The 22433-nt window shown below is 42.5% G+C and overlaps 1 protein-coding gene and 1 long non-coding RNA gene across 3 annotated transcripts in view; one reads left to right on the top strand and one right to left on the bottom strand.

Annotated features, from left to right (window-relative positions):
- Positions 1–8934: 8934 nt before the first annotated feature.
- LOC106731896 (uncharacterized) lies at positions 8935–12134 on the bottom strand. Its single transcript, XR_001368154.4, has 3 exons — positions 11971–12134; positions 9905–9998; positions 8935–9190 (listed from the first exon to the last, which is right to left on the bottom strand). It is a non-coding gene; the product is annotated as an uncharacterized LOC106731896 (long non-coding RNA).
- Positions 9065–22433, top strand: part of ATAD1 (ATPase family AAA domain containing 1) — a 30444-nt gene continuing 17075 nt past the window's right edge. The window contains exons 1-4 of one of the 2 annotated variants that reach the window (XM_025183842.3): positions 9065–9203; positions 17849–18022; positions 20597–20695; positions 21142–21262. In XM_025183842.3, coding sequence (XP_025039627.1) covers positions 17861–18022; positions 20597–20695; positions 21142–21262 — 382 coding nt within the window. In that variant the 5' untranslated portion in view covers positions 9065–9203; positions 17849–17860. Of the gene's footprint in view, positions 9204–12399; positions 12687–17848; positions 18023–20596; positions 20696–21141; positions 21263–22433 lie in introns of those variants that run through there. The other variant, XM_006121455.5, reaches the window with a different exon arrangement.

Genomic DNA, 22433 nt, shown 5'->3' with positions numbered 1-22433 from the left:
ACCAAAGCTACTGTCTCTCATTGAGGTGGTTTTATTTTGCCAGCAGGAGAGCTCTGTCCTGCCAGCAAAGGACTGTGTTGCATACCTTACGATGGTATGGTGGTCATCTGAAGAAGTGGGCTATGCTCATGATACCATCTATATGTTTTGTTAGTCTGTAACAGGAGAAACTTAAAAAAATAGTAAGGTAGCACTTTAAAGACTAACTTGGCTACCCCTCTGAAGCAATGGTATGGCTGTAATTGCATAGCTGTGCTGCTCTAAGGTACACAGTGTAGATGTAGCCTGAGAGAGTGATGCTAAAAACATTAAAACAAGACGTACCAGCATGATAGGTAGTGGAAGCAAGAGTAAAAATAACCACAAGCAGCAGGACCATATACCCATAACAGATACCTTGCTATGTAGATCTATGTAAAGATAAGGAATACTCGCCCCACATATACAATGTTAACTAACAAGAAATGGAAACACAAACCCCATTGGAATGATTATGCAATCAGCATAATAGAAAAGAGAATGCAGTTGAAGTATTTTCCTACTCTATTATCTAAAATAGGAGTAAAGAAGGAGATATTAAGTATCATAAATGATTAAAGGCTTCAAACAATAGCAATTAAAAACTTGTGCATGAGAATAAAGGTGAATATAATATGAAATCTGTATAAAAACCTGATTTTTACTAAGAAATGTAATATGAAAATAAACCACCAATGTGTTATATCTACTTCTGATAAAGTGCTTTTCTATGTTTTGGCAATACTTGTATAACATGTCATGTCAATTCATTAGTTTGATTTTTCTAAAGAATCACCTCTAGGACAGCTGTAGTTTCTGAGCTAGTATATGGGCACCTACTGCCCCCTGCAGCCTCATAGGTCCCAGAGGAGTCAGTTCATCCTGACAGGAGGAACAGAGAGCAGGGCACAATAGTAGTACATCAACAACTGCAATTCACCAACTATTTCTTCCTCATCTCTTCCATGCCCAACCCAGTTGCACTTCTCATTTTTGCATCATTCCCACTATATATGTAGTTAAAGAGCATCAGAGACAGAGCGCAGTGTGTAGATTATGAATGGGCAATTACTTGCCATATGGAAGACTTGGGGGTTTTGTCCATATCACTTCTGAATTGTGATTTTATGAAAATTAGTCATGAAATTAATGTCATGAAAAGCGTATATATAGATCCTGCCAAATTCATGGCCCATTCTGGTCAACTTCATGGTCATGAGATTTTGAAAAATGTAAATTTCATGATTCCAGCTACTTAAATCTGAAACTTCATGGTTTTATAATTGTCGTGATCCTGACCCAAAAAAAGAGTAGTGAGTGAGGACCACAAAGTTATGGCGGGGGGGGGGGGGAGGAGGGACAGGACTGTTGTACTGCTACTCTTGTGCTGATAACGCGGTGCTGCCTTCACAGCTGGGTTGCTGCAGAGAGGCAGGTGCTGGCTGGGAGCCTAGCTCTGAAGACAGGAATAAGGATGGCATGGTATGATATTGCCATCCCCTCTTCTTCACTGATGCCTGAGGAGCTGGGACATCAGTCAGCAGATGCCACTTTCCAGCCACCTAGTTCTGACAGCAACAGTGCAGAAGTAAGATGATATTGCCATCCTTACTTCTGTGTTTCAGGTGGTGGGGCAATGCCTTCGGAGCTGGGTACTTGGGCCAACAGTTGCCACTTTTGGGCTGCCCAGCTCTGAAGAGAGCAAAGAAAGGCTACGTCTAGACTGCTTCCTTCTTGTGCAAAAGCCTATGCAAATGAAGCACAGATTAGCATATGTCATGCTTCATTTGCATAATTAGGAGCTGGTTTTGCACAAGAGATTTTTGTGCAAAAAGGAGCTGTCTACACAGAGCTTTTTTGCACAAAAAACACCGCTTGTGCAAGAGCTGTTCTTCCTGTGTAAATGGCTCCTTTTTGCACAAAAATCTCTTGCACAAAAACAGCTCCTAATTAATTATGCAAAAGAAGCATGGCAATATGCTAATCCATGCTTCATTTGCATAGGCTTTTGCACAAGAAAGAAGCAGTGTAGACGTAGCCAACAGGTGGCAATACTGTGATCACCCCCTAAAAAACTTTGTGATACCCTTGCAACTCCCTTGTGGATCAGGATCCACAATTCCAGAAATCTGTATAGCATAGGGTAAAAGCACACAATAGATTTAATGTGTGGTGGGGGCTAGATTTTATGGCCCATCATGCATTTTTCTTGGTTGTAAATATCGTAGAGCAGTACCTATGAGTATGTGGATCCATCAGGAGATAACAGGGCTGTGTTAGGCTACGTCTGCACTTGCACTTGATAAACAAAGCTTTTGTTGTTTACAGGTGTTTAAATCCTGTGCCTCCCTACCCCAAGTTTTGCCATGGCAAGTGAAAATGTGAAAACTGATTTGTTCAAGGAGGGAGGAAAATTATTCTCCTTGAATTGGATATAATTTATATCAATCAGAGCTTCAAAATCTGTTATTCCATCAGGTGAAATCACCGTCTTCCAGAAGTGTTTTCCATCAGCAGGAAACTTGAACTCACAGGTAGTGAATGGCTCAAAAGCATCTTTGTCAGGACTATATTTATTTATCACACTGGAAGGTTTACCTGGTATTGCTTGGGTCCTTCAGGACAGGGGGCTGAAGCTGCGGGGATTCAAGAATCAGGATGGACTTAGGGATGTGGGGGGCTCAGGGCAGGAGACTGGTGGCATGGGGGTGCAAGAATCAGGGTTAGGGGTGAAGAGCTGAGGGCAGGGTGTGGGATGGAGGAGTGAGGGCAGGGGGTTGGGTGGTGTGGGGGGCTCTGGGGAAGGGATAGGATGCAGGGATCTGGGCAGAGGAGGGGGCGTTTAGGGCAACAGAGACAACCATTCTCCCCATCCACTGGTTGCTCTCTGGGCCCAACCTGGGGCAGTGATGACTATGCTGTCCGGCTGCGGACTTCTGCCCAGGGCCCAGCTGGGGTGGCAGAGGCCATGATACTTCGCTGGCAACTGCTCCCTGGAGCTGGCCCATGGCTATGGGAATGACTTTGTCCAGCTGCTGGCTACCCACTTGGGCCAGACAGGGTGGCAGGGGCCATGCTGCCTGGCTGGCAGCTGCTCTGTGGCTCGCCAAGGCTGTTGGAGTGATGGGGACCTCTTCCCTGGGCTGGCCGAGGCAGTGGGGGCTGCACTTCCCAACTGGCGGCTGTTCCCTGGCTCTGTAGAGCAGTTGGGACATCAAGGCCATACTTGCTTGCTGACCCCTGTAGTCATTTTGAGGTATAGCTGTCCCCTGTACTTGCTGTTCTTCTGTGGTCATTCTGGAGTATGTGTTTCCTGGCTATCCCAGCTCTCCCTTTCTGTTTGATGAGAAACAATCGCATTCCATGCACACCCTAATGGCCTGACCAACCAAACTTTATGTGATAAGAGGAAGCATACCAAATTTGGTGGTCCTAGCTCTTACCATTTAGGATGGGGTGGGCAATTATTTTTGATTGGGGGGCTACTCCAAGAATTTGAAAAGTGGTAAAGGGCTGCACTCTTCCATATTAATGGAGGAGCGGTGGGATCTGGGAGTAAGTTTTGGTAAAGGAAGAAGTTGTGACCTGGGTTAGGGGATTAGGTTGCAAGATCTGGGAGGATATATGGGGACAGAAGGGAGGCAGAGGGTTTGGGTAGTGACCTGGGGCAGGGGATTGAAGTGGGATATGGGTACAGGAGGGGGACCAGAGCATTTGGAATGGGACAGGGAATTGGGGTGCAGGATCTAGGAGGGAATATGGGTACAGGAGGAGGGTCAGAGGGTTTGGGATGGGGCAGGAGATTGGAGTGCAGGATCTGGGAGGAGATATGGGGGCAGAGATTGGGGTGCCGGATCTGGGAGGGAATATGGATGCAAAAGGAGGAGCAGAGGGTTCAGGTTATGTGGACAGGGGACAATGGTTGGGGTGCCAGAGGCAGGCTTTGGCTGGAAGACTTACCTGCTTGATTACCAGCCAGCAGCTTTCTCAAGCAAACGGCATGCCTGTCCTGCCCCTACACTGGCTGCAAGGGCCATGTGGTTTCTGAACTGCTACAAGCCTGAGGGGAGGAGAAGGAGGGTGCTTCATAAAAACTGTAATGGGAAAGATTTAGGGTGCATTGACACAACTTTCTGTACACCAACAATGTTCCAATCCCCTTTCCATTTGACACCTAATTCCAGCTTCTATTGGCTGGGGCTGGGATCTGGCCAATGGGATTGTGCTGGGGTTGGGGGTAGCACATGAAGCCTCTTTCTCTTCCCTGCGGCTCACAGCTGTTCAAACAGAGCCCCGCAAGAGCCACTTTTCTCAGCAGCGTTTGGGGGGCAGGCAGGTAGTCTGCCCAATGTTCCCTGCTGTGACCACAGGCTGGATCCGGCCCGCAAAGTGTATTTTCTCAAAGCCTGGTTTAGGAGGAGTTCTTGAACAGACAGACACACAGATTCTCTGAAATATATAGTAAATGACAGCAGTGGTTTATGGTATGGGAGGGATCATTAAGACTTACATAAATTGATGCAAGCAGTTACAAAACACTATTCTCTCTTCTTTTATTTATCAAATTAATGTGGAGTCAGTAAATTAGGTGTCAAATGAAAAGGGGATTGGAACATTGTTGGTGTACAGAAAGTTGTGTCAGCGCACCCTAAATCTTTCCCATTACAATTTTATAGCCTTCTGATAAACTCTTTCCTTGAAACCAGGAGGACTCAAGGACACCTGTCTGTCAACATCTTTCCATGGATTGTTGCTTGAAATGAGGTAAGTTGTAGCCGAGAGATTTCCCATGCTGAGAGAGTGAGGTGTTTGGGTTCATAGGAAATACACTAGCCATCTCTCTGTAGAACAGGGGTCAGCAATAATTTTTCCCTGGGGGCCACTTCAAACATTTTTTAAGTAGCCCTGGGCCACCCTGGAAGGGGCGGGGCCTAAAGAGGAAGGGGCAGGGCTACCCACCACGAGACCATGATGAGTCTGGGAGGGGGGGAGCCCCTCTGCCCCCTCTTCCCACTAGGCACCCATGCCCTAGAAGAGGTTTGCAAATGCCCCCGTTGGCATCTCTTAATCCTCGTGACTGCAAGAAGTACCAGCATCTACCAGAGCTGCTAAATCAAATGCCAGAAGATTGATCTCCAGCACGGAAAGTGAAGATGTACCGAAGGAAAGAGAGTATAGCATTTAGGACAACTTTTCTGTTTGTATAAATCAGTTTTTACCAACAAGTGTATTCCTTATCCCTTTCTGCAGGAGAACTTTCCTGGAATATATGAATTTAAATCTAAGGCCCTGACCATGTTGACTTCATGGTTGGGCCATAGATATACACTGATTTTAGGGACCAGTCTTTATGCAGTCATTTTCAGGATCAAAAAAATTGTAAAGTCCTGTGTTGAGCCTCCAAGGATACAGAAAGCATAATACTGATTATACTTCAGTAAGGATGCAAATATTTGTACAAAACCCAACATTATAAATAATATTACTTTTTTGGCAGAAATCAACACACAGCCCAATTTTATGTGGCATAAAACATAAGCATCTCAACCTTAACTTTGAATGGATATTTGCTGGCTTTTGAAACAATTCAATCACTTTTGTGTGCTTCTTCCAATTTTTTTTTTTCCATCTACGAAGCTTAGTGTCAAAGTGCCCAAACAGTTTAGTGCCAAGATTTGGATTTTAGAGTTATTTTGGTTTCTTTTTAAATGAATATATTTGAATTTAATTTATTCTTAATTTCAGCAAATGGATTCTTTACTGGGGAAAGAAAGGAGACAGTAGGTAGAGCAGGGAAGAGTCCTAAACATTCTTCTGTGTGGTAATTCAAACACAACAGCTATTATGCTAGTGCTCAAAACACAAAAAGAAAACTGATCAGTTTAGTCCAGTTCAAGATAAGGAAGTACAAAAAGTAAATAGTATAAGTGGAGTAAATTAGTAATGCAAGCTGTTACCATCATTTTTTTTATTTATGCTGACTCTCTTCACAATGCCCTTTGAAGTTTTAAAAAAGAAACAGGAAAGAAAACATTGTCTAGATTATAACTTAATTTGCCCTTAGAGCCTGCAGCAGTTCTGAAAAAGGATGGTCTTGTGTAAACTGATATGCATATTTAAGCTGTCGTGGTCTCTTAGGGTGGGTCTAGACTACAGGGTTTGTTCGAAAAAAGTGGCCTTTTTTCAAAAAAACTTCCCCTGCATCTAGGCTGCTGCCGCATTCTTTCAAAAGTAAATCGAAATAACAGTTTTTTTGATCATGGAAAACCTCATTTTACGAGGAAGAATGCCTTTTTTCAAAAGTCCTCTTTTGAAAAAAGGTGCTATGTAATACAAACTGCTTTTTCAAAAGAGAGCATCCAGACTGCCTGGGTGCTCTCTTGCAAAAAAGAACCTTGCTTTTTCAAAAGTACTGGTTGTAGTCTAGACACTCTTTTTCGAAAGAGGCTTTTTCAAAAGTATCTTTCGAAAAAGCCTCTTTTGAAAGAGGCTTGCAGTCTAGACATAGCCTTACTGTCAGACTTGGAGTTAGGCCACTCTGTCCAACTGAATTGCTTGGCTTTCTCTTTATACTTCCTGTTGCCCCCCTGCACTTTCAGCAGGGACAGACCTGGCTTGGCTCTGCCCACCAGGGGCAGAGAAGTAGTCCTTTATTGTCAGGGTCAGATGAGGCATCTCTGCCTCACTATAGGCATTATTCAATACTTATTTTCCTGGTTAAATATTTTTTATTGTGTTGCACTGTAAAAGTATGCAACAAAATAAAAAGCAATAAACTCTAATAGCTCTGAAGAGCTCAGTCTGTAGATATTTTGATAAAGACCATTATTATAAGGGGTTTTATATATGTATGTAGTATTTAAGGGACAGATTGGGCCAAAATAGCTACATATTTTCATACTCATATTAATTTGGAAAACCTGAATAATTATTAGTGCATAAATTTAGAGGTAGAATCCATTAATTAAATGTGTCTCATACCCACAAATAAATCCAAAGTCCATTAAGGTCAATGGAAGGGACTCCACTTGAGTGGAAAATTAGCAGAGTTACTGGAGGAAGTGCTGAGGAGTATTCTCCCACAGATCATGGAGCAGTAGCCGACTTCTGATTCAGAGTTTATTGTAATCTAATAGCCAAAGTTGCTTCTGCATGTCTCACTTTTAGGGTATGTCTAGATTGGAAATTAAGGTGTGACTGTAGCATAGCTTTAATCTATCTAGCACAGGAAACAATACCAATGTAGATGTAGGGGCATGGGCTTTAGCACAGGCGAGGAACCAGAGTATAGTCCCTACATTGTACAGTGGTCCAGCATCCGATGGTCCGGCACTTCTGATGGTCTGGCAGATCGCCCAAACCCAGCTCTTCCGGGTTGTAATCTACTCACCACAGGCGAGTAGATTGCATTATTTGTCGCGCCCTGGCCATAACTAATAATGCACAATAAGGTTAACTGTGTTTATAGCTGAGCAGTCCAAGTGCAAACGAAGGGCTAAAATTATTAGCAGCTGTATTTGAATCAGGAGTTTGTTTCTGGTTCCAGGGAATAAAGTGGAAAATTTGGGTATGGAAGGGCTAGGAAACATACACTTAGGAAATCATGAGACAACATTAGTCAACTCTCTGAACATGAATGTGGTGACCTGGGCTCCCACTACATCCACATTGCTAAGTAACTGGGCTTGAATCTGCTCCAGAACAGGACTCAGGTTGGACCCATACCCCTAAGACTTTTGGCCTGAATCCTGAGAGGTTTCTTGTGCATTTCAGAAGACTTTATTTGTGGACAATAGGTGAATTTGGGCTTATACGTGAATCTAAATCCAGGTGTTCTTTGTAGTACAGACATACCCCTTTGAAATATTTGGGTACTCTGGTTGCTAGTCTTTGCTGAAGCTCTATCAGAAAGAGGCAGCAAGCGGGGGAAGGCGAGAGGGTGCTGGGGGGAGCCGGCTTAAAAGCCAGTTCCCTCTAGCTCCATGGAAGGGGGCAAGGGTACAGCAGTGATGTTCCAACTTTGAAATGAACAAGAGTCCCTGCTGGGGCTCTTGTACATTTCAAAGGCAGAATGCTACTCAAGTCCTTATAGACTAATCAAATAGACGATGGAAATCCCATCGACTATTCAATTAGTTAATGGAAATTTAAGATCCCTAGTCCACAGAGCATTTCCTGGTTGTCCACCATCAAATGGCTTTTTGTTCTCCTGCTTGTTTCCAGCTAAATGAAAACAGTTAAAATTACATTAACTATTTTTCTAATATTACATTTCTATGTTAGCAATAGCTGTAATTGCTATGGGGATGTAATGTGATCTGGAAGTGGAGAGGAAGTGGTTTAGATTATCATGAAGGGAAGGTGGTTCATGCATTTGTGAATCTAAGAGAAAGAAATACATAAGAGAGTCTGGTAATGGCCCTTCCATGAAAAAGTTTGAGAGATTGAGTAGTAAAGTGTATGCTTTTCCTTTAAAAAAAAGATTCTGAGTGTGTGTCTGAGAGTTCTGGCAACATTCTATCAGGGTGCACCCTGGCAACTAAGCAGAAGTTGGGAAAAGTCTTTAGAAAAAAACAGATGAGGTAACAGGGTGGGAGGGATGGGGGAAAGCTGGAGAAGAGGCCTTTGGGCAGAGTGTGAAGATGATGGATACAGTGAGGATTAGTGGACATGAAAAGGACACAAAGTAACCACAAGAAAAGTAAAGTAAAGAAATTAAAAACTAAGTGCAGAGTCAGGTCACATGAAGAAAAAAAACAGAAATAAGAAAGGAAAATTAATAATTAATTTGGAGTCAACTGGGAAAATAATATCCCAAAAAATAAGATACAAGAATAAACAACAGGAGCAACCACTGCAAGTTCTTGGTGGATTAATAATGCTTCACTATCTAAAAGAACTAAGAAATCAACAAAGAAAGCTGAATTTCTTTTAATTCAGGTATTTTAATTTCGGATAACACCTGAAGAATATTGTTCCACATTTTCTGGACTGGCTGTTTGGTGCCCAGTGTAGATTGGAGGGAGGACATAAATAGACTGCAAAGAAAGCAGCAAGTCACATTGTTATAGTTCCTTGGGCCACTGGAGTCCTGAGGAAGCACCTTACAGCAGCTGCAGTTCTAAAGGGAGTCCCATATACTTCTCTTTGAGCAGAATTATGACATAAGGCACTGCAAGCAGAAGGTTGGTGACAAGCACAATGATAAATCAGAAAGGCTTTCAGGACTCTGAGAGATATGAGACATTAGGGATAATTATTAAAATAGTGATTTCATTTTAAAAACATTAACTGCTAACGGAAAAGCTTTCTCCCAATGTAGTTAATAAATATCCTGTGCATTTATTTATATAGCACTTTCCATCTAAGGATTTTAAAGTATTTTACATACATTAATGCGCTAAGCATCACAAGACCCCTAAATTAGATCTCATCTTCAGCACTTTACAGATGAGGCTAAAGCAGAAAAGATGATTACTGACTTGCCTAAGGTCACACAAGACATCAGGTCAGAATCAGGAACAGAGCCAAAAGCATCAGGCTTACTGTTCTGTACTTTTGCTGCAATAACTACTGCTTATTTAAATTACACTGAAAGGGTTCCAGTCTGCCTTCAATAGAGAACTTGTGAAATGGAAGCGTGGCAATCCTGTAATTTGTAACGACAATTTCATTTAATACATTTAATGTATTTTCCAAAAGTAATTTTCCATAGATGTTTGCACTGATCACTTAGTCAAATTTATTGCTTATTAGGGTGAGAAACCCTATAAGGGTTTTCAGATTTTTAGAAATGAGATTAAGCATCAACCCACCATTCTCCAAATACGTTCAAGGACATTTTTCCATATTCAGGTAAATCTGATAATAAAGGTGGCCTACTTACAGTAAAATTGCTCCAGGATATAGAGAAAAGCAAGCACAGATGAATAGGTTGGAAACTGTAGCATCTGGAACCATTTTATGCCTCATCTATCAATCTGCATTTATGGGAATTGAGAATTAACATTTCAAATCACACTTCCTTACTTCATGACCGATGAATCCCAGATCTGAGGTCATTATTCCACCCCCAAAGCAACAAGGAGAGCTATCTATGAAGGTTATACTGAAGAATCTTTGGTAACTCTCATTTATACAGTCTTTTCAATAAAAAGGCAACAAGGAAATATATATTGTTATTTAAGATTATAAGAAAAATTCAATTTAAAGTCCTTTCCACCTCTCTTAACGTCTGTTAAAAATGCTTTTGAATTGACACTCTTTATGTGTGTCTGAACAAAGATGAATATTTTTGTAAAGTTTGAAGAAAACTAAGTACTGTAAGTTGTTTTTGAGCTACATACCATAACAAGTTTGTTTGTTATAGTACTAAAAAGTATTTATTCGCTCATAGTAAAATAGCATTATATTACCAAATTAGAATTGTTTGTGGTACAGTGTCCCACATAAAGCTTGAAAATGTTTGTAGATTAATAAGGTTTTTGAAGTGTTAAAATCTTTTTGATATGCAATTTGGTCACATAACTATTTTATTATAATTGTGTGTGTCAGACAGCTTGTGTATTATTATGTGTGTACTGTTCAGATACCTATTGCTTAATATGTGCACTTTTTTTATTCTTTACACGGCATGTATTATGTGGGTCTTGGCTAGGCATACAATATATTGCTATTGTACAGAAATTTAAGATTTGGACTGGAAAAGAGGGATGAGTTGGGGTATGAAGGAAGACATGACTTTCACTAGTTCATCTTTCAGACTTGATGAAGTATTATACTGCCACTGTATCTAAAAGGCATGGATACTTTTTTCTCAAGGCAAGACCCACTCAGACCTTTCATTCTAGATTTATTTAGCATATATTAACACAGAAGGTAAGTGTAGTAAAACTTTAACTTTTCCCCTTTACTTGTTTAACCTAGCAGAGGTCTGTAACTATACAGTTATTGTACTCTTAGTCTGTGTCTACATTGGCAAAATTTTGTGCAAAAGCATCTGCTTTTGTGCAATAACTTGCTGCCTGTCTACACTGGCCGCGAGTTCTTGAGCAAGAACACTGACATTCTAATGTAAGAAACCAGTGCTTCTTGTGCAAGAACTATGATGCTCCCACTCAGGAATAAGCCCTCTTGTGCAACTGTTCTTGCGCAAGAGGCCAGTGCAGACAGGCAACATAAATTTATTGCACAAGAAAGCTCGATGGCTAAAATGACCATCGGAGCTTTCTTGCGCAAGAGAGTGTCTACACTAGCATGGATGCTTTTATGCAAAAGCACATCTCTTGTGCAAAAGCACATGCCAGTGTAGACGCTCTCTTGCGCAAATACTTGAACGCAAAAACTCTTGCGTTAAAAGTATTTGCGCAAAATCTTGCTGACGTACACGTAGCCTTAGTCTAAAGCTACCACGTCATCACTTGGAATAATTTTATTCAATTTTAAAATAGAAGTTAAATAGGGAAAGAAAGATCCTCAGCTGGCATAATTTGTCTTAATTCGACTAAGGTTAAAAGAGCTGAGACAAGTTACATAAACTAACCATCTGGCTCATTATCCAGAAAGCCAGCATGAAATATTGTTATGTCATCCATCTTTCTCCATAGGAGAAGATACAGCTCAAATATAGTAACACTCAAGTCTTCAAAAGATTTATGTAGAAGATCCTTAACATTATAAGCAGGAGGAACACCAATAAAAGTCAATGAGAGCACCTGTGCATAAAGTTAAACATGTATATAAGGGTTGCAGGGACAGAGATAATTACAAATGTATGTACCTTTAACTACTGGTTCTCAGTAGCTTAACTGATCTATATAAAACAACTTGCACCAAACAGTATGAAAATATCTGCACTGTATTAGGTAAGCAGTATGTTGGTATGCTGCATGCTAGAACTGAGTAGGGGAAAATATTGGGGGGAAAACAAACATTCCCAGCCCTGTCACTTACTTTCTTGGTGACCTTCAGCAACTAATTTTATTTATCGGTGCCTAGATTTTTTTAAATCTGCACAATGTGGCTGGTAATCCAGGCCGGGAGTGCTCTGCAGCAAATCGGAGGTAAATTCTGCAGCAGTTCCGCCTACGGTTTAAAACGCAGGTCTTTAATTCATGTTCACGTATAATTCAATTATTTTAGCAGCATTTGTCCTGTTTACACTTGACCACCTAAGTTCTAGATGTAACATGATTTTTCATCTGAAACATGCGTAACTGCTCCTGCGGCAGGCGGGGCTCCGGGCACGTCGGAAGGCACAGCCGGGGGCTGTCACAGGGGAGGCGGCGAAACGCCGAGCCGAGGGGTGTCACGACAGAACTTCCCAAAACCGTCACAGCGCAGCAGACGCTGAACTGGCTACAGTGACCAGGCGGGGAGGCGTCTCCCAGCCAGGCCGCACGTCGCAAGCCAACATTATCGCGCCTCTCCGCGGCTAAGGGAAACTGGGCCCCACGGGCGGCGGCCGCAGGGCCTGCGTGGGCTTCTCGCTGCCGGTACAGGCAGAGTCGCCACGCGGGCTGAGGCTGCTCGTCCCGCGCCTCCAGACGGAACCTTTGTGCGGCGCCTCCTGCTTCGGGGGAGGGAATTAACCGGGACTAGCCACCGGCTGCTTCCTTCCTGCTGGTGCGCGCCGGGACTCTGCGCCTCACGCTGCCGCCTGGCTCGCGGTGAGTCGCGGGCAGAGCCGGATATGGGCCCCCTGGGGCCGGCGGGCTGGGCTGGGGCAGCGGGGAGGTGGCGGCGGGAGGGGGAAAGTTCCCGCACGGGCTTGCGATTCCTGTGGGCCCGCGCTCCGACTGGGGAGCAGCCAGTGCCGGGGGGAGGGGGGAGGAAGAGGATGGTGCTTCCTGCCCGCCATCCCCCTCCCCCAGTCACCAGGGCGCTGCATCGCTCGGGGCTGCCTCCCCCCGCCGCTTCCCCCTCCGGCCCGGTTGTTCCTTTTCCTTCCCGCCGGTGGCGCGCCCGTCCCTGCCTCCTGTTGCACTTTTGTGCCCCCTGCTCCCCCCCTTCCTCCTTCCCCGGGTCCAGTCAGTGCTGCTGCCTCCCTAGTGGGCAGCCACCCAGCTGTTGCCCTTCAGTGACCGGCGATATTCTTGTGTCCTTGTAGTTTCCTCTAGCTACAGCTTTTAAAGCGTTTTGTATTCAATGAATTGTCCCAAAACCCTGGGTCGCGCCTCTTGCAAACTGAGGCCCATAGAGATCAAATGACTTGAACAGAGTCTCCTATAAGGGCCGCAGCTGAGTTAGGAAGGGGCCAGGTATTTCCCGACTGCCCCCTCTGTGTTTTCTTAGCTCATTTATTGTGGTGTGAAAGACAGCGAAAGCCCATATTGGTTATCAACTGGGGATGTAATAGGAATGTAAAGTTTAACCGATTAACCAATAAGCATCAGCTTATCATTTTCTGTTAGGGCACTGTCCTGCTGGTGTACCCTGGCTCCCAGTATAGCAGTGCAGTGTGGCAACATGCTCCCTGGGAGTGGGGCCAGCAGCCAGAGCCAATGCTTAAAAGCTGGCTCCTGGTGTATGCCAGCTCCTAGCTAGGGAAGTTAATGATTACTGGTAAACCTCACTCTTAAAGGGTGAGACTTACTAGTTCTGGTTATCCAGCAGGAGCTGAAACAGCAGCCGGCCAGGGTGCTGCTTCAGACCCACAGGTCCTGCTGCTGCAGTGAGTTGCAGGCAGGTGCTGCTCCAGACCCACAGAGTAACTAGGGTTTAATGGTTACCCTGTTACAGTTTATAAAACTTTTTTATATCCTATTATCAGTTTCTGATGCTCACCCTTGACGGGAGGAGGCTAACTGTTGTGAGAATCCTTTAGCTGTGGAGACACCTGATTTCCTATTACAAGCATTCTTGTAGTAGATCCAAAATATTCCAGGTTTAGACTTTAGTCAAAGGTGAACTGGTGATCTCATGCATGTATAGAATAAGAGCAAAAAATATCTTGACAGTTTTCAGCTGGGGAGGGGAGAGGGATAAATTTGTTTTTATAACACATAAGTGTATCTTTCTCTCTGAAGGTTGTTTTTTTAAATGTGTTCCATGACAGCTGTAGATAGAAAGCTGAAATGGGCAGGAAAATAGGACTCTCTGAGAAATGTCTGTAAGGGTTCAGATGAAAAATATGTTTTGATTTGACTGAGTTATTAGGATTAAAATTCAACATGGTCTTATGTACTGCTATATTTTTGGTACAATTTTTTTACTACTTTTTACTGACAGTCTAAGCTGAGTTGGTAGCTAATTTAACTGTTTAATACATATGCATACTTCCATATAGGAGACATTGAAGGAATCAATTTGCCTGTGGAGCATACATTTTTAACATGTATTGGTAGAATTCTCTATGATATTAAACTCTCAAAACGTTTTGGTTCTTTGCATGGACTGTTCTCTGTACCTGCCGTCTAGGGTGCATCTATAGTCTTCCAGTACATTTCACACTGGGGAGATTGTTTGGGGGAAAAGAGACATACTGGATGTTATAAAAGCAAATAAAGTGTGCTGGAACCTCTTCTCCAATCTTTTGACCTCCCGATGTCCTTGGTGTGGCCTCTGACTCGCTGCAAACAGCATTGCCACAATAAAAAGTGCTATTTATAGCAAATGAAACCAAAACTGGAAGGAAAAATTATTCACTCACTTAATATCTGTGTGGTACTTAATGAAGACTTCCATTATAAGTGAGCCTGGCTGTTATGTTCTGGGATCAGAATGTGGGATATATTCAAATAATTGATAATCAAGTCTTCAGAATTAAGTCATACCAGTGATTTTCTGGCATTTAAAAAGCCTGATGTTTAGAAAGGGTCTGATGGAATTCTAGGAGAACATTGTGAAGTACTCAAGTATTTGAGGCCCGTTATTTAGTCCATGGTGTGCACTAGTTACATCTTAGGAGGAAGAAATGTGTAAAAGGGTTTGAGGCCAGGTGTTTGCTAGTATGCTTTGTGGTGTAATAGTACATGTTAAATCTCTGTTACGTGGGATTCCGTGGTCCAGCAACATCTGTTGTCTGGCAAGACCACCGATATTCCAGGACCAGAGAATCCCAGAGGAGGGCTGGTGGCTGGGCTCCCAGCGGTGGGGCCAGGAGCCTGGCATGCCAGGAGCTGGGCTGCAGCTGGGCTGCCCAGCATAGCAGGGAAGAATGTGGGGGGATCGGGAGGACAGCAAAGCTGATGGCAATAGGAGTTGGCCAGGAGGCCAGCAGCTGGTCCAGGGCTGTGGGGAGCCGGTAGCAGGGGAGCCAGATATGAACTTCCCTGGTCCGGCAAAATCCCTCATCCTGAGGGTATTGAACCAGGGAGGTCCAAACTGTAGCTCAGAGGCCACGGTTATGGATCGGCTCAGATCCCCATTGAAGTAAGTACTTTACTAATACAGCAACAAAAATGTTCCCTGATCCTCTTTAGAGTTTATAATTTACCAGGGAAATAGTTAAGGGAAGAGAAGGAAAGTCCCTGCATAAAAGCTATCAACTATTATCTGTTTACAAATTGAAAAGAGGAATATTTGCTCTTGAGAAGATGTCCAAGAAAAGTCAAGATTAAGTATGTCTTGGGAGAGGAAGAGGAGCTGTCCAGTTTTGTGTGATTTGGTAGGGATGTAAGCGACTAGTAGACTATCGGATAAACATACGCTTATTGGATAGTCAGCTAGTGACTCGACTAGTTACTATCAGAGAGAAGCAGCAAGAGAGGAGCAGGAGCCGGTGCTGAGAAGATCTGGCTCCCTCCTCCTCATCTCCTTGGGGGAAGAGGCAGAGATACAGTTGGGAACTGGTGGTGCTTCGGCTTTTGAAATGCTATGTTTCAAAAGCAGAAGCTCCGCGGGGAACACAGGGCGAGCTGGGGACTCAAGCAGTCCTCTGCTGGCCCAGTGCTCCCTGCTTTTGCAATGTACAAGGGTCCCACAGGGCTCTTGTATATTTCAGAAGCAAAGCGCGTGGGGAGCATGGGGCCAGTGAGGGATTGCTTGAGTCTCCCCACTGTCTCTGTGCTCCCTTTGGCACTTCTGCCTTTGAAATGTAGCAAGAGCTGGCAGGGTTCAAAATCCTCCAGCTTGGCACTGGCTGTCAGCTCAATTTGGAAATCAGCCACAGAGAAGGAGCAATGGTTCATATTACCAAAGGATCTCTTATTCAGTCACCCAAGACCTAAAAAGGAAGGCAATCCGTGACTAAATGGAGGCTGCTCAAAATTTTCAGTCTGATCTCCTCCTACTTTAGTAGCGCATTGATCAATCTAATTTTTAGTCCTGATCTATATCTATCTACTAGCTTATGACTGTAAAAAAATTTGCAGTCTTTATGATGCCATTAAGTTGAGATTTCCCTTACTGAAGAAGTGGCTAAGTCAACAGAAACTTCTTCCTGTGACCTAGCTATCAACTCTCAAATTACCTACACTGAGGAGAAAACCCAGTTTGTCAATGTAGGGGTATGTAGTGTAGACAACTGCAGAACCATAGCTGTGCTGCTGCAATGTAGACAACCCATAGATTCCACTGACCCCAGATGCCTAATTGGACTTTTTTTTAACTCTTTAGGACCAGGAGCAATTTAGTAACTCTCTACATTGTGTGTCGTATAGAGGGGCTCTGTGGCCTAATGAAACTTTTTCAAGTTTAAGTATTTGATTCAGAGAAGGTGATGGTCTGCTACAAAGCCAGCATTTGCAGCCTTCTGGGGAACTGTACAAATCAAGTCTGCAGATGTCTTGTAATGGATCCAGACAATTTTCTACTTTCTAAGGCCCAAATGTGGAATGCAAGTCTAAAAAATGTGTTAAGACACCTATTAAAAAAAGTAGTAGAGGAAGAAGTTTGAAATAATGCATTGTGTCTTTCTTTAACAGGAAGTTTGTTTACTTGTCTTTTTTAATCAACATTTTTTATATTGGTAAATCATAGCAATAAAACAGCAGGCCTAAATAGGATTGGCGTAAACAGGGAACTAAAATGTGGCATATCCTTATTAGTAAGGTATTGTATGGTTAAAAGGAATTCATATATTTTAGTAAACAATTGTTCTGAAATAAGGACCTTGTTGAATACATTAAAATATAGAAGCAAGGGTTCAATTTACTGTGGTTGCCTTTTGTGCCTCTAACAGAAGTAGAAATGAAGCCAGATGTAGAATACGCCATAGATGTAACCCTTTCCACTCTAAGAGTATGTCTACATTTGCACCCCCTCTTTCACGAGAGGGATGCAAATGAAGACCTTCGAAATTGCAAATGAAGCAGGGATTTAAATATCCTGTGCTTAATTTGCATAATCACGTGATGGTGCTATTTCGAAATACAAAACATGGTGTAGATGCGGTTATTTTGGGAGAACACCTTTCTTCTGAAATAACTGTTAAACCTGATTTTATGAGGAAGAAGAGTGTTCTCCCAAAATAACCGCATCTGCACTGTGTTTTGTATTTCAATATAGCGCTATTTCGAAATAGCGCCATAACGTGATTATGCAAATGAAGCATGGGATATTTAAATCCCGGCTTCATTTGCAATTTCAAATGTCTTCATTTGCATCCCTCTCTTGAAAGAGGGTGCAAGTGTAGACATACTCTCATTTTTGGGCTTGTGTTTCTAGTTTGACAGCATATAGACTTTATCATAATTAGAAACGTGCCCTTTAGTTGTTTAATTCCAGACTCAACCAGTTAATTAGTGTAGCATGAAGTTACATATGAGCTTGTACCACTACTCTAAAAATAGAAAACAGTCTGACTGCTACATAAGTGAACACATTTAAAAAAAATAGAATGTGTAGTTTTGAAGTCTAAAGCTTTTTTTCTCCTCTGACTTCTGTTTAGTGTTAAATCAAAATGGTTCATGCTGAAGCCTTTTCTCGTCCGCTGAGTCGGAATGAAGTTGTTGGTTTAATTTTCCGTTTGACAATATTTGGTGCGGTGACTTATTTTACCATTAAATGGATGGTAGATGCAATTGATCCAACCAGGAAGCAAAAAGTAGAAGCCCAGAAACAGGTAAGATCAAACTTTTAAATGTATTTTTTTTCTCTCTCTCTCTCTCTCTCTCTCTCTCTCATTCATATATATATACACACACACAAAAAAAAACTTTTCCTGTGGGACGAAGGTTTTCCTGTCATCACATCACTCTGCATCCCACAGGCTCTGCCCTCGCATAGCCTCCCTGTCCCAGACACTGTTTGGGGACCAGCAAAACCTCCTGGCAGCCTAGCCTGGGCAAATTCTGCCTCCCAAAAGGCTGCCGCCAGAGCTGAGTGGGCAGGACCCTTGGGAGGTGGAATCTGCCCAGGCCAGGCTGTCAGGTGGCTTTGCTGTGCCTGAGAAGTGTCCAGGGCAGGGAGCGACTCTATCCAGGACCTGGGCACTGCTCCAGATCAGCCTGCTGCAGGGAATGGCGCTGCTTCTGTTGCTCACAGGGCAGACCCCAGGCAGAAATTCCAGGGCGCTGGACTTGGGGACATTGGAGGCAGTGTTCCTTCTAAGCTGTGAAGCAGCTTAGAGGGAACACTGCTTGGGGGCCTTCCTGGCAGCCTGAGGTGCTGCATAGGAGCAGGCCCACCGGGGAAGCGCTGGCTGTGCACCAGGCCCACAGACATCCCCCTTTTCTGTTTCAGAGCACCACAGCAATGCCACCTTTGCTGACCTTCTCTCCAAGTAGCTGCCCAGATACTGTTGTCACAGCACCTGGAGCAGCTCCTCCCTCCCACCCTGAAATTCCTGTGTATGGGCCTGGTTAGCTTGCCTGTTCCTAGGAGAGGGCAGAGTGTGCATAGGGAGGGAGGAAAGGGGATAAGGGTGTATGTGGGGATGAGGGATATATAGTAATGGAGGCAGAGGGATAGGCAGTGTGGAGGGTGTAGAGGCAGAGGGATTAGGGAGGGTGGGTGGGTGTAGGAATTGGGGTAGGATAGGGATGGAAAGTGGGAATGGGCGGGATGGCGAAGGAGGGTTAGGGAGAATGGTGGGTATAGGAATGAAGGCATGGGAATGGGGCTGAGGGAATGGAAGATGGAGGTGGGGCTATGCATGGTAGGAGGGGGGTGGGTTTTAGGCCATGAACTATTTTATTGGCAGGTGGGGCAGAAGCAGGAAGGGTGCGGACGGGAGGGACTAGTTGGTGATTGAAGGGCACAAGCGGGTGGGATAGGCCAAAATCATTCGGATAAAGGGACCTGTCCAGGGTTGTGGTATGCAGAAGTGGAGAAGGGTGCAAGTGACTTGGGGCCATGGAGAGCACAGTTGGGCTCAGTGCAAGACTTTGTGTCCAGAGTGGGGTGGAGGGGGGGTTGGCAAGTGTAATGAGCAGGGGGCTCAGGTCACTAGTACTTTCTTTAAAAAATAATTATACAAGCTGCTCTGTATATGCACAAAAACAGTTTGTGAAGCACAGATAGGACAGAAATTGAAAACTTTCAATAAAAATGAGTGGGAATATTTCTCTGGCACAGATCAGGGCCTAAGTGGTCAGTTTCTGCAAAATTTAAAATTTAGTTGAAAATCAATTTTCTAGCTTAGATTGCTGTGAAAACCTTCCATATGCAAAGTAATGTAATGTTGTCTTCCTCATGTCTACAGACATAAGAGGTACTGGAGCTGTCTTCATAGCTTTGCTTAGTTAAAACTCCCATCACTCTTGCAACTGCTGTTTAAACTTTGTTGGCAGCTGTAAAACTAAAGAAAGTTTAAGACTATGATAATATTTGCAACTTTGGGGGAATTAGGGTTAATTTAGGCAGTTACTAGAGTTTTTCTTGCAAAGGAGAAACAAAACTTGGGAACTGGAACAGATGTAGGATAAATAGGAAGAACAATAAAAGGCTAGTATGGCTTTATCAGGAGATCTTTAATGACCTGAAAAATCAAAAAGGAATCCTACAAAAAAGTGAAGACGTGGACATATTAAGGAGGAGTACAAAAGAATAGCACAAACATGTACGAATAAAGTCAGAAAGGTGAAGACACAAAATGTGTGATACCTATCAAGAGACATAGGACAATAAGATGAGTTTCTTTAAATACACAGGAGCACAAGAAAGGAGGAGGAAGGGGTCAGCTCTCAACTTACTAGCTACTCCTTTCCAGTAACAGATAACATCAAGATAACAGAGTTGTTTAATACCTATTTTGCTTGAACCTTCCCTAAAAAGGTTAATAGTGAACTGGGACTCAACAAAAGTAATATTAACAAGGGAGATTGGATGCAAGCCAAAACAGATGGGTGGTGGGGCTCAAGTTTTAGAGCCAACATATCTAACTCCAGGGTTGGGAGGCTCCAGTGAAACAGGGTAATGACCCACTTTGGGGTCCCAACCCACATTTTGAGAATTGCCAGTTTATGGTATGTAATTTTTTTATGTGACATTTGTCAGAAACTGAGGCTGTGAATTAGCCTCATATAGGCCACTGAGTAGAATCAGTAATGCCTTTCTACTGCAAAGGACTCAAGCTATTGTCAATAAATGACTTCCTATCACATTTCTAGTTCCTATCTTCGAAACATCAATATGGGAGCAGAATTTAAACTATTTTCTTTTTCTAATGTTCATGGCTGCTGTTCTCTCTTTTTAGGCAGAAAAACTCATGAAGCTGATTGGGGTGAAAAATGTCAAGCTTACTGAATACGAGATGAGCATTGCTGCACATTTAGTAGATCCTCTTAGCATGCATGTAAGGCTGCTTATTCACTGCTTATTTCCCTCTATTATTCCTATAATAGAAATGGTAGGGTGTGTGTTTGTGTGTAATTTATAAAACAATACATTTGATTCATGAAAGCTTTTAATAGTGTTAGTAGTCTAATCTATACAGCTAGGAATTCTATGTTTATAAATGTAGAACTTTAAATCTTTAAAAGCTCATTGTCAGAATATAAGTAGAAAATAACTTTCTATCAGGAAATCTTAACTGCATCATAGAGTGAAACCTGTATTTTCTCAGCATCTTATTACATTGCTCATAAAAATAAGTAAACTTATGTGGTTTTGAATCTGGGGTTTCGTACTTAAAGTAAAGTTCTTGGAGTCCATGTAGGAATCAGGATTATGTTTGCTGGTCCTAAGTATGATACATTAACTTACCTCCTCCTCTCCCCCATATTGTTTTTTGTACGTCAGGTAACCTGGAGTGATATTGCAGGTTTAGATGATGTTATTACAGATCTGAAGGACACAGTCATTTTACCTATCCAGAAGAAACATTTGTTTGAGAATTCCAGACTCTTGCAGCCACCAAAAGGTAAGGTGAAAGCATTCTCGATATAGCTCATGTGTGGTTTCTTTTATTAATACAAATTGTAATGACTACCTAGGAAAAAAAATGTATTTAACCTTTATGCTTTCAAGATTATTGTTCCAGTCAAGTTTGGTATTAGCAACAATGAGCTTTGTGTTATGGAAAAGGCTCAAATCTCAATTTAATATTTGAAGTTTAAGTCCCCGGAATGATATTTTTCTATCATCTTAATTATTAGGATTGAATGTATGGACTATCACCTCATTGTTTATTGCCCGAGGCTTTTTTCCCAGTGTGCGATTGTTAATTTTTAGCCTTAAAAGCCAAGTTCTTTAGTCTACTTAGGCTTCTATTAACACACAATGTAGATTATTGAAGTCATCCTTTCGTGTCCTACCAATCCAAATACACATTTCTGAGACATCCGACCTATGCATTATTTCTGGATTTCATTTGTTTTCCTCTTTACATTAAATTTTCTTTTGCTGTTGTCAGATACAATTCTATGGTAGAAAATGTTTCCACACTTTGATGATACCAGTACGCTGACAGAAACAAAGGCCTTAAATGTGAAAACATGGAAAGCTAATTTTGTGGGAACCCCCCTGAATGCCCTGGTCCCAGATCTCCAATAATACAGCCCATAAGGGAATGGAAGTATAAATATATATGAATAACTCTGGTAGTTAGTTAGATAAGTTCATTGCTAACTCAACACAACCAGAGAGAGAAAAGGTCTAAAATCTGCTCTTATTTATAGTGTTAAAAAGTTTGTGTCTCCACTGAAGTCCTTAGAGTCGCAACTGCTTTATGCTCTTGTACATGAAAGTAAAATTTGGACCTAAGTAGCTACATGGGAGAACAAAAGGATAGGGCTTATTTTCTATTGACAAGATCTCATGCATCTTTTCTCTGTATTACATGAAAGCCTTCTTTGTATAATTACTGCATATATCTTTCAATTATCTCCTTAAAATGTTCAGTTATTTTTAACTTGGAAATAAATGTTTTGGGTTTATACAAAATATTGTCAGCTTGTTAGGAATTCATCTTGGCTAGAAGATTGGTGTTCTGTCATGTGCCTTAATAAGAGGAAGAAAGGACCTTCTGAATAGACCAACCCGCTTAATGTTACTTTTTAAGTCATGAAGATGGGAGATGAATCTCTTGAGTA

Source organism: Pelodiscus sinensis, chromosome 8 (assembly GCF_052426305.1).
Source record: "Pelodiscus sinensis isolate ZL-2025 chromosome 8, ASM5242630v1, whole genome shotgun sequence".
NCBI classification, from domain to species: domain Eukaryota; kingdom Metazoa; phylum Chordata; order Testudines; family Trionychidae; genus Pelodiscus; species Pelodiscus sinensis.
This window is presented reverse-complemented; position numbering and strand designations above follow the sequence as displayed.